The following is a 12,500-nucleotide window of genomic DNA, read 5'->3' as shown; positions in this document are numbered from 1 at the left end:
TCCCTCCTTCCTTCCTTCTGGATAACGTCCGCTACAGCAGAGGCTGGCCACAAACTCATGTAACCAAGAATAACTTTGAACTCATAATCCTGCTGCCTCTCCCTTCTGAGAGCTGGGATTACATGTTTGCATTCCCATGCCAGTCACATCCATGGATTACTTCTGATCATATTTCCTGCTTTCTTCCCCAGTCCTGATCTTTATCTCCTAATGTGTAAGATGTCGAGCATTCACTTCTTTATCCACAGTGAGATAGAAGGGCAGCTGGCAACAGAAGGCATCATTTTTTCTTTTTTCTTTTTTCTTTTTTCTTCTCAACAAACGGATGAATCTTCTTGTATGTAAGACTGTGTCCAAAGCTGAACACGCTCCGGGTGTTGCTCTTAACGCTTGGCATTTTTGATGGGCCAAATTTTACTTTTTATATAGATAGTCTCATCTTTCTATTTTGACTCAATGGTCTCTTCTAAGGGTCAAGATAAGCAAGGTTCATGGTGGTAATTATATTTCAGTTGTATATTCTTTTGAAATATGTATATTTTAATGAACAATAATTTATTTTTAAAATATTGCCAGTTGACAATGTCCAACTAGAAATCTGAGTCTTTCTTCCTAACTAGTTGGCCTAGCAGATTGTGTAAACCTTTTCCTCACTGGCATGAGAAAGAATCCCAACATGCTGGTACTTAAGTACTGACACACTTGACGTGTGCTGAAAGAGTTTGTTTTGATATTTTTCTCTTCTGCTACCCGACATTTTCATACAATCCCATACAACCCCATATTCTTTTAATTATTAAACCTTAAAATCGGTTTTTAATGTCTGCAGGGGCAAGGCACCTTTTGTTTTTCAAAACCAGGGTTTCTAGTTGAACACCTTTTCAGATGAACTTTTGTATAGTTTCTCCAAATATTTTGTTGGTATTTTGATTGGCAGTGTGCTAAATGCATTCATTAATCGACATCTTTCCAGTATTAAATCTTCCCACTTCTCCGCCAGCTGGAAGCATTGTGCCCTCCCTCTGAACTCCCCTAGCACTTTCTACCTTAAAAAACATCACTTTCCAACTCTACCCACCCAATTTTTCAAATGTGAAACCTGAGCATTGTCTGCATCCCTCCCCCTCCTACCATCACCCCATCCAATCAATCATCGAGTCCCGTCAATGTTACTTCCTAAATTCCATTCACTTCTGCCTGTCCCCACCAGCAGCACTGTGGTCCAAGCTTCTGTCATTGCCAGTCTGGGCCACCACACTGGCCTCCACTTGACCCTCTGCATCCACACTGCCTTCTGAGCCATTCTCTGTACCACAGCCAGAAAGACCCATGTGTGTGTGTGTGTGTGTGTGTGTGTGTGTGTGTGTGTACTCACATGTATGAGAGCATGTATATTCGTCTATGTGCATACATGGAGTGTCTACACTGAGTGTCTTCTTCAATTGCTTCCTTGTTGGGACAAAGTCTTTTGATAAACATGGAGTTTACCAGTTTACCTGGCTGGCCAATGAGCCCCAGATGTTCTCTTGTCTGATTTCTCATGTCACTATGTCTGAATTTTTTTTATATGTATTCTGTGTTTCAGTGTCAGGTGCTCATGTTTATATGGCAAGCACTCTGAGCCATCCCCTAACCCCAATACTGCCTTCGAAGAGTCAAATCTGATCATGACACTATTCCCCACCGTAGTCAGAAAACTGAGAGAATATTCCTGAGTGACGTAGTCTCTAGCCCTTCAGCTTGTGCCAAAGCCGCCTCACACTCAGGCCTTCTGTCTCACTCATGGCGTTAGCCAAACATCAGGTTTCCTTTCCCGTCCAAGAGCCTTTCATGTCCGAGACCCTCTGGCTTATTCTAAGTTCTCCTTAATAGTTAAGTTTGAGAACATTCAGTTTATCTCAACACTTGAAGACCTCAAGTTCAAGGCCACTTTGGGCTACATAACTAAACCCTGTTTCAAAAACAAACACACAAATTGAAATCCAGTTGCTACAACTTCTCACATAAGTATTCAGTATTTATCACATTTGCCATTCCTTGTTCAAACCAGAGGCCACAATGACACCGATGTGAGAATTAACCAAACACTGATGTACATCTGAGTATGTATCTAACATGCTGCTCACCGTCTACCCACTCCATCCCAAGTGCATGTGAGAGCAGGTGGTTGAAGTCCCAGGAACCTATGATGTCACTCAGTAGCTTGAAATCACAATAGAAAGAATGCCTGCACTGTGAAAATCAGGAAACTCTGCAACCCAACCTTTGTTGTGAATCTCCTGAAGAGCTGGCTGTTAGACCATTACCATCCTACCCCAGCCTTCATGGCACAGTGTCCGGTCCTCAGTTCTGTGGAATACATATTCTATTCATAAGATGTGGCAGAGAACTCTTTAGCAAGCCAGTCAAGCTGTGGGTCCAGATCTGCTGACTCTACAACATGTACAGCTTACCTCCATATCCTAATGTCTTGGAAGGTGAGTGTCTGAAGGTCTGATGTGTCCCAAGTGTCAGTGTTGAGCATGGTGTGCATGTTCAATGTATATGAGGTCCAGCATCATTCACGCTCAGTGCATACAAACATGGTTATGTCAGTAATGTGACAATACACGGCAAATCATGTCTAATTAAACCAGGAGGAGAGTTATTTGCTGACACTGACACTTAGGCATACCACATAGCAGCTATGACATCACGGGTCTGTCTTCCACTAGGTACTGTGTTTGTTTTCAAGAAATAGAGATCCTCAGATGGAAAATTACTACTTTCAAATGTCCTTGTATATTTCCCTCCTCCAAGAAGCCTTTCTAGATTTTCCCTGGGTTAGTTTCTCCCTGATAGACATTCCAACAACCCCTTTGGCTTTTACATATCTTATGAAACTTAACCTAATTATTGGGATCTTGAGTATCTATCTTCTCTTCTGGTACAGTAGGATGCTGAGGTATCCTAATGTTACTTGTCTTGTATCTTGAACATAGTTTTGAACACATACCTGTATCTTCCAAGGCTAGACCCATCATCTACTCCCAAGGGAACTTGCACTAAAGACTGGAGATACCAAGAATGTGTTAAGTGTCCTGGAGAAAGGGCCTTCTTCACCAGACTTTAGGGACAGTCTATTCTCCCAGGCTCCTCCTCCCCAAGTTGCTCCTCCTCAGCTCTTCCTCACTGTCCTCAGCCCTCAATTTTGGGATTCCTAAAGGGCCTTCTCAAACTTCCTTCCACTATAGAGCTGCCTTCCCATCCATGGCCACACCCATCCTGGCATTTCTTACTCTTCTCTAGATCCTCCCTGGCTCAACATCTTCCCCATTCCCCTCATCTTGCCTGTGTTCCTCATTTCCCATTACTCCCCACCCCAGGGACTTCATTCTAATACCCTGGCATTCTTGTTCCTATCCAGTGGCATTTGGCTCCTTTAAATTCCTGGCTCATCATCTTGCTGTGTTCTTTGCCAGGCACACCCCATCACTCCAACAGAGTCATTGGCTTCCAGGTTCTGTTTCAGGAAACAACACTGACCCTCCAGCTCTTCGGGGCTATAGGGGAATAGGAACTATATGAATGGCTCACAGAGGAGGTAGTGTGTTCCTGTGGGTTGTCCCCTCCTATGAGACTGTTCTGAGCTTCACGTCCCTTCTTCAGAGGAGTCTCCTAATGACCCACCTGAGGCCCCTCATTCTCCTGCCCGTATTTTTACCTGACTCACATCACACCATACACTGACTGTGCCATCTGCCTTGAACCCCAGGTCACTTCACTAGGGATATTCTACTTCCATCCCTTCAATATCTCATATCTCATAAGCTAGAGTTATGTCATTTCACAAAAGGCATAGATGAGTGGAAGAACTGTGTCCCACTGGGAACTATAATGTAGCTTTTCTTTCCCATCACTTGCTAACCACACTGAGACCAGGTGGGTGTCCTGAATCCCAGGATCCAGTCCACACTGAGCTCTCTTCCTGAGCCCCACACTTCTTACAATGGATGCTTTGTATTTTGAATTTAGAAAACCTCCACCTACACTCGGCAGATAACCAACTACATCCTCCACAACTCCCTAAACCTTCAGACAGGGAAGAAATCCTGTCTTATGTGTCATCTCTCCTCACCATGAGAAAGCAGTCATTCAACTGATTTGGAGTAGACACTGTGAAAAAAGACATTCGGTGAAAATGGAATGGCTGGGTGGGTTTTACTCTTGTAAGGCTTTAAAATACTTTGTACCACTCTACTGGGCAACATGCTTGCATTGCTGTCAAGAAAACTCACAGCCAACAACTTTGTTATGTCTATCCAATTGCTCATAGGAAAGTCCCTAGCATGCTTATAACAGAGATGCATTTCTAAGGGTATGTTCCCGGAGTGAGCTGCCATAGCCATCAACAGACCATGCAGAAGTTTCTTGAGTCAAGTTCAAATTTAGAATTGAGTCTTCACTTTCCATTTAATGTCCCTCACTCAGTCCATTCTTCCATAGTTCCAGAAAGACCTAGAATAACTAGGCCAATTACAGTCTAGAAATACTGATAACTAGAGCAAAGATGAGCTAGGAACCAGCTACCTTAGAAATCACTCTCTTTCTTACCTGTGTAGATGAACCTGCCCGGTGCTCCTTTGCAGAACTGTTTGGATTTATAAGATAGTGTCACTTCCACAACTCCAGGGATATGCCGGGGAGGGGTCTGTACTCTGATGGCATGAGGGGTTATGAGCTGAGAAGTGAAGAGGCAGGGGAAGACAGTCACTAGACAAGCCACCAAAGAAAGAGGTCACTGCTTCTGGCCTCACATATTAGCTTGACAACTGCCAAGCCCAACTCCGCAGCCATACTTCGCTTTTGGTAATCCACTTAGTTAGTTTTGCTGATTATAAATTGTAAGCCAAACATATCCAATTTAGAAAATTGGGGATTTACAGAACTATGCAAAGAAATCTAAAATTATATAATGCAGAGACAACCAATATTAGGATCTGGTGTGCTGCCCAGACATTTCGATGGCTGTGTATCACAGAATTAGATTATGCATATCCACTGTTATTCTGGCTTTCCGCACACACAGTATCATAGCATAAACATGCTCTTCTCTGGTATCATTAGAATTTTTCCAAAACATAATTTTCGATGATGATGGAAAGATACTCTTCTTTCTCCATCATCTCCTATGATACAATATTTAGACTCTAATTTTTTCACAATCTTATAATACTGCAATGAATATCATTTTAAGGAATTCATTCCCCAAATGCCATGACTTTGCATGTCTTGACACCCGGGCTTCTTTCTCATAGTGGGTATACAGTACTGAGTGTTTGTGGCACTGCTCTGCCAGGAACTGCTAGTTTCCCCAGCCCCAAAGAACTATGGAGGCAAAGGCTATCATGGGAGTAAGTGGCTTTGACCTACCTCACTCCATACAAGCATGGTACCAAACACAACTTGGAGACCGTCAAAAAAGTTGTCACCAATGATGATGACCATGGCCCCTCCCGTGGTCCAGCCTTCACTTGGGCTGATGGCTTTGATGCAGGGTGTAGCTGGAAAGACGAGGAAGAACAAGTCAGCTCTGTGTCCTTTGTGAGTGATGTCTGGGGTTTGGCAAAGGTGCTGTCCTGGAAAGCTGTTGGTCAGTCCAAGAAGCTGTGTTGATTTCCCATCCTTCCCTAATTGGCTGTTGGTTTTTACCAGGTCATTAAAGCCTAATGAGTCGGCCATTGTGTATAAAAGACTGAAACACTTAGCTAATTGTGTAAAGGGTGTTTTAAAAACTCTGTTGTTTTTTGCCCATATTTTTATAAGTTGATCACTCTAGAAAAGTGTAAATCCCTTTTCTCTCCCCACCTCCTCTGCCCCACAATGTTAAGATTTACAAGGCTTGTTAACATGCTAGGGAGAGAAAGAGGAAACGGGAACTATTGCAGTTGAAGGGTTTGCTCAACCCCACCTAGAGACAAACTCTAATCGCTCCCCCAACTCTATAGACAGAATTTCCTCCCTCCATGCATATGTTCGAGGCCTCTGGACTTTGCATCCCAACAGGAACCCAATACTGTGTTCAGGCCATAACTAAACTCAATCCATCACTCTATTTCCAAAGTTGACAGGGTCAAAGGTGGAGGAGAACTTTGGCAGGACTCCAAAAACATGAGCCCCCTTTGAACGGCCAGTCAATCACATCCAATCAGTCAAAAGAAACTCGAAGGGCTCAGAGCTCTGAACCCCGGGCATTTTCTTTTTCCCTTTCAGTGCCCACTGTGGGAGAATTAACACCACTTCAAATTCTTTGCTGATTCAATCATTTTCTTTCAGTTCATTAATTCCTATTTTAAATGATATAAGATACATTTTAAGGGCTGAGTTGGGAAGAGGGCTGGTGGGCAACATGTAGTGAAGCATCAACAGTAAACTCATAGCTGGATTTGAGTCTTGTTGATAGCATGAGGTCCTCCAACACCAGCAGGTTTGGGGTGAGAAAAGCAGGGAAACCAAGTGAGATGGAATTCACTTAGGTTTGTCAGTCTGTCCATTGGTATACTTTAATTTTTTTGGACAACTTGAAATTTAACAGTTACCAGTATTTCTAATTAGTTTAATGCACTTGGAAAACGACCCAGAGCAGCCCGTGATTTCTTCTTGTTCAAGCAAACAAAAATCAATTAGTGTCAGCTTCACTCTGCACACTGTTTTGTTTTGCCCACAATCTGTTTAAAGGCACATCTGACACTTATTCATGCACGTCTGGCACTGTACTGTTCCTGTTTAACTAAGATGTCATAGGCCCAAGATCGCCTGAAATACCACTCTCGCTGAAAGAAAAACAGGGATTGGAACAGAAGAGACTGAGAGCTGCAGGCTGGCAGGGAACTGAGTGGGGCGGGGTGCAGTCAGCGTGTACAGCAGCAACACTTAGAAATGCCCATGGGGCGGGATGGGGCTCAGGTGGTAGAGTGCTTGCTTAGCATATAGGAAGTCCCGAGTTCAATCCCCGGGAGCGCATATACTGAGTGTGGTGGTGGGCACCTGCAATCCAGCACTGGGGAGGTGGCGGTAGGAAGATGAAAGGAAATTTCTGGATAGTAAGCTCTAGACCAGGCTGGGCCAGAGACTTTGTCTATAAACAAAGGATGCAAACAAGGTCCAGGTCAGGTCCTAGTCCTACCTTCTGATGGGTCAAGCCTTCTTGCTCTCCTTCCATGCTTAGAGTTGTTATGAACAAACATGTTGTCAGAAACAGCCAGCACATGTCCATCCACATTTACTGTTGTGGACAACACGACCTGCATTTAAAGCAAAAAGGGGAGAGTTGGGTCAGTTTCACACCAGGGTATCAGTGGATGAGGAGTCCTTTTAAAACATTTCTGCAAGGTGAGAGACAGGGCAAAATTCTGGACTCAAATAAGAGGCAGCCTTTGGCCCCATGGCTTATGTCTCTGAGTTCAAACTCTGTCAATGTCATGAGAGGGGGCAGTGGCCTTCTGTCTGCTGTTCCCAGAAACCTCATCGCCAGCAGGACTGTCCTCTGGCGTTGCCACAGCTGCAGACAGTGCAATGCAGGGACCGAGACAAAATCTTCACTGGAAAGCTCATTTCTCCAAGCTTGGAAACAGGGATCCTGTCCCTTGGATTGTGGTCATTGGAACACTAGCTGATCAGTTGTCCCTCAATATGCATGAACAGTGATAAAGATTCCATGAGAAGATGAGGCACCCCAAATGCAGTATGGGAGATATGGAATGTTTAGTGTCTAACTGGAGGAAAGGACAGGGGTGGGTGTGGAGCGATGAAGAGTAAGGACTTGGATTGAAAATCGAACTGAAATCCCAGGCCACTGAGTCCTAACATAAACTTGAGTACATATCAATGAACCTTTTCAAATCTCAGTTTTTCTTATCTAGGAAACATAAATAATGCTATCTCTCTTGCAGGCCCGAACAAAGATAGTATGAGACGGTGCATGGAAAATGTTTGGCACGATGTGATAGGCAGGCCGAAGTATGATGATTTGTGACCCATTTGCTTCACTCCTGCCTCCTTTGTCCAGTTAGTAAGACAGAGGACATTATCCAATGCAATTCTTGCACAGTCTAAACTCTGGAGAAGGTTCTAGAAAGACAGGTAGTAGCACTAGTAATCATATCAATGGAAAGGCATCACCACACCACTGCTCTCAGAGGTCTTATGACCTGACTGCAGAATGGTAGCTAGCCTACATATATATATATAGAGAGAATTTGATTCTATTATATATGCTGCTGATCAGATCATGAAAGAAGTTCTAAGGCAGAGTTGAACCAAGGGATGCAGAAAAGAGTGTGACCGGCCACACCTACCACCCTTGGGCTTGACCAAGGAAAAAGAGTGTCTCAGAAGGACTGCAACTACTCAGTTCATGCAGTTATGCACAGCAGGTTTTCCATGGCTCTTTGGAGAAGGTAACGTATTATACACATGCCCATAAATATGTATAGCCCTTTCCAGGAAGGACATTGAATAATCTAATGAGCCGTGCTTCAGAATGACTCTCTCTCCCTATGGCCCCGGTGCAGACTATCATCCTACCTGTAATTGTTCTGCCACGCCTTCTAACTTATTACATGAAAGAGGAGGGTGGAGAGACATGACCTTGTTCAGATCTCAATAGGAAAGAAGTCAGCGTTCCCAAGAAACACCTTTTTATTACAGATAATTTCAGGCAAATAAGATGACAGAACAGCTAACAAAATTTGAGAACCCATCATTCAACTTCAAAACCCATTCAGGCATTACTGTTCTCATCCCACTGATCACATGGTCCCCTCCCTTCTCCCATTGAATGAAGAACTGTGACAAGCACAGGTTTGAGAGTGTTATGGTAAACCTTCATGGCATAATCCATTCTTCTCTCAAGAATGAAATGTTTTATCTCTTCAGAAAATTATTTAATTTCCCTCTCCAGTCAGCTATAATCCCAAGGAATATTCTTCCCTCCCTTTTTTTCTTTTGCCTCGAAGAGAATTTCAGGTGTGTGTGTGTGTGTGTGTGAGAGAGAGAGAGAGAGAGAGAGAGAGAGAGAGAGAGAGAGAGAGAGAGAGAGAGAATGTGTATGTATGTGAGTGTATGAGTGGCTTGTATGAGTGTATGTGTATATGTGTATTTATGTGTGTGTATATGTGAGTATCTGAGTGTGTGAATATTTGTGTGTATATGTGAGTTTGTGAGTATGTATATGTATATGTGAGTGTGTGTAAATGTATGTGAGTATGTGTGTGTGTGTTTGTGTGTTTGTGTGTGTGTGTGTGTGTGTGTGTGTGTGTATCCCCCTTTGCATGTGAATATATATGTAAGGTCAACTACTTTGGGTGGCATGTCTCAAGTGATAGTCACCTTATCTTGTGTCTTTCACTGGTCTGGAATTTGCCAATTAGCCTAGGCTGCTTGACAGTAACCCTAGGAATATACCTTGTCACCACTTTCCCCAAACTGGGACTACAAGCACATGCCATTACATGTAGCTTTTTAATGTGGAGATCTGAACTCAGGTTCTTGTGCCTTCGTGGCAAGCATTTTACTGACTGAGATATCGGCCACCAGGATGGCATCTTTTAACATTTTATAAGACTCATAATTTAATAGGTTTAAAAGAATCCCTTAGACCCATGCTCCACAAATCACTTCATGTCGCCTCACTCTGTGGGCTTGATGTAACCTATATGAAAATTTTACATGGATGTAAATGAGTTTCAATCATTCGACTCAACAGATAGTCATTGAGCTCCAACAACACATCAGGAGTCATGACAGGCCCTGGGGACTCAGAGAACAAACCTAAAGGAAGCTCAGTTGTCATTCAGAAAATTATCGCCCATATAATTGCTCACAATTCAGGGATGTAGCCTGTCTAGCCTTAGGTCTGTTTCCAATTGTGTCTGTGTTAACATGTGAATGTCTGAGAAAAGGCCTTCTAGATAATTCCTATCCAGTGGTGGTAAACGCAAAACAGACATCCATCACTCTTGGCAAGTACACCAGGCCCGAGAGCTTATCAGAGTGATTTCAGAGAGTACAAGACCACGCCTTGAGTCAGAGGAAGAAACAGAACTCGTTTTGACAGGATTGGAGAGTGTGTGTTAAGCATCTCCTATGTTTATGCTACCTCTGAGAATAGCAGAACAGGGAGGGGGCAGGCATCAGGCTGGGTGTGCAAAATAGACCTTCAAACACAAAACAAAAATGAGAGACCTTCAAGCATTGCACCTTAACAAGCTAGCCCGAGAACACCAAAGGGAACTGCAGCTCCAGCTGCAGATGACGAGGCTGTGGGGGGCAGACACTCAAGAACTGTCTGATTCATTGCACGAGCTTGTCCCACTGTCAGTTGACACTTCTTGTGCATCCCAGCCACAAAATGCAGAGCTCTCTGTAGCCAGCAGATTTCATCATAGTCCGCTTTGGGTGGAGAGAGACTCGGTTCCAAAGTGAACATTTCCCGAATGATATACCCTGGTGGTTCACATGCACTTCATTATTTTCTATTAACAATGGAAATAAATTTTAATCTTTTGCTGGCTAGTGCTGGCCTCTCGTGACAGCAAGGGAATTAACCTGAATTATTTCAGTGTCTGCAAAATTTATTACAAGATTTTAAATTATGTCCAAGAGTATGTGCATGTGTGTGTGTGTGTGTGCATGCGCGCGTGCATGCATGTGTGTTCGTGTGTGTGTGTGTGTGTGTGTGTGTGTGTGTGTGTGTGTGTGTGAAATTCTATCTTTTCATATTCCAAATATCTTAGGCTGTGAAGTACTTAGGAAAGCCTACCAATTAAGCTAAATTTACAAAAAAATTAATGGATTTGATTCACAAATTCCAGCACATGAAATCAGATATGAACTGTTATCCCTATTCGTGCTTGAACACTGGATCTTACATACATTCTCTCTACTTCTAGACGAATACGCTACATTACGCATGGGAAGACCCATTTGGCTCAGTCAAGGCTTCAGGTTTAACTTCCTTCTCTGTTCTCTGATGGATGATGACAATGCTGATATTATTCTATCCCAAGGAGTAAGGATTTCTCCATGTTTTAAGGCTAAAGGAAGTAGAATGCGCATTCCAACATCATCCCACTCCCAGGCCTTCCCCTTCCCCAAGCCAACTTCTTTCCCCTAGTGAGTATTTCCTGGGTCATGAAGGCTGACCCCTTCCATCTGGAATCAATCAGTCAACCCCTGACAACTTCCTGAAACACCTCACTCCATTTCCTGTTCTCTCCCCCTCCTCGCTTTCCCCTGGTTTGCTTCACTCTTCAAAACTGCAGGCCACAGCAGCTTAATGTTAGAGGGTCAGACACAGCTAGACTTCGAAACACTACACAAGGACACCTTTGACCTTCAAAAATCTTTACATCTTAGCTAAACAAATCAAGGTCAACATTTCTTACCATTACCTTGTTAACTATTTATATGCGTCTTACCACGGACTCTGCTGGTCATGCGACCATCCAAACCGCTTGTTATTCTAAGATCATAAACCCATCTGCTTTGAAAATAGCACGTTCGGTCTGGATGAAACATGCCATTCGGAGGTCCCTCAAACCCCAAATCACCAGTATTATAGCAACCATATGGACCAAGATTCCGTCCAATGGGGTGCCCATGCCTCATCCACCCCTCTTGTCACCTAAACGTGACATCTCATCTTTTCCGAGGCTATTGCTCTCCTGGCACTACCAGTCTGCTGGCATAGCCCGAAAGAATGCCAATTAGGAATACAGATGTCCATAATCCGTGAGGGATGGACCTCCGTGTTTGCTGTTCAGACGAGTGACAAGTTCCATTTATCTCTCTCGGTTGATGTGTCTGTATTTCAGATCTGCACAAGTCCTTGTAGATGGTCGCTCCAGCCTCAGCTCAGGCACTTCAACACACAAGCAGCAAGTAATTCAATCATCTCAAGGTGGCCTCCGGCCAGAGTTCTAGGGCAGGGGAGGGAGAGTAGCTGAAATCACTCAAGGCTTAAGTGAGAGTGGGCCTTCCTTTTTGCAACTCGTTGTTTTATTTTGACTGTCACCTCTAATTTTCAGTTAGCCAGTAAACATAGACCTAACAGACAAGTGATTGTAGGCTATTGTTCTTCCTCACTTAAAAAAAAAAAGATTTATTTATTTTTATTTTATGTTTGTGTCCTGCCTGCATCTATGTGTATGTACTGCGTGTGTGCTCACTGCCCGTAAAGGCCAGAAGGTGGTGTTGTGTCCCCTGGGACTGGAGTTACAGATGGTTGTGAGCTACCATGTGAGTGTTGGGTACTGAATGCAGGTTCTCTGAAAGAGAAGTCAAGGTTTTTAAACTGCTGAGTCATCTCTCCAAATGTGTGTGTGTGTGTGTGTGTGTATGTGTTTGTGTGTGTGTATGTGTGTGTATGTGTNTGTGTATGTGTGTGTGTATGTGTGTGTGTGTATGTGTGTGTGTATGTGTGTGTGTATGTGTATGTGTGTGTATGTGTTTGTGTGTGT

General features: G+C 43.5%; 1 protein-coding gene across 2 annotated transcripts in view; it reads right to left on the bottom strand.

Moving 5' to 3' along the window:
• Ebf2 (EBF transcription factor 2) overlaps nt 1-12,500 on the bottom strand; it is a 199,103-nt gene that overhangs the window by 35,249 nt on the left and 151,354 nt on the right. For both annotated transcript variants that reach the window (XM_021202912.1, XM_029541613.1), the window contains 3 exons: nt 7,166-7,283; nt 5,413-5,543; nt 4,594-4,720 (listed from right to left, as the gene is read on the bottom strand). In XM_021202912.1, the coding sequence (XP_021058571.1) occupies nt 4,594-4,720; nt 5,413-5,543; nt 7,166-7,283 (376 nt within the window). The remainder of the gene's footprint in view (nt 1-4,593; nt 4,721-5,412; nt 5,544-7,165; nt 7,284-12,500) is intronic.

The sequence above is a fragment of the Mus pahari genome, chromosome 8 (genome assembly GCF_900095145.1).
Source record: "Mus pahari chromosome 8, PAHARI_EIJ_v1.1, whole genome shotgun sequence".
Lineage (NCBI taxonomy): Eukaryota > Metazoa > Chordata > Mammalia > Rodentia > Muridae > Mus > Mus pahari.
The sequence above is the reverse complement of the archived record's forward strand: the minus strand, read 5'-3'. Positions and strand labels throughout refer to the sequence as shown.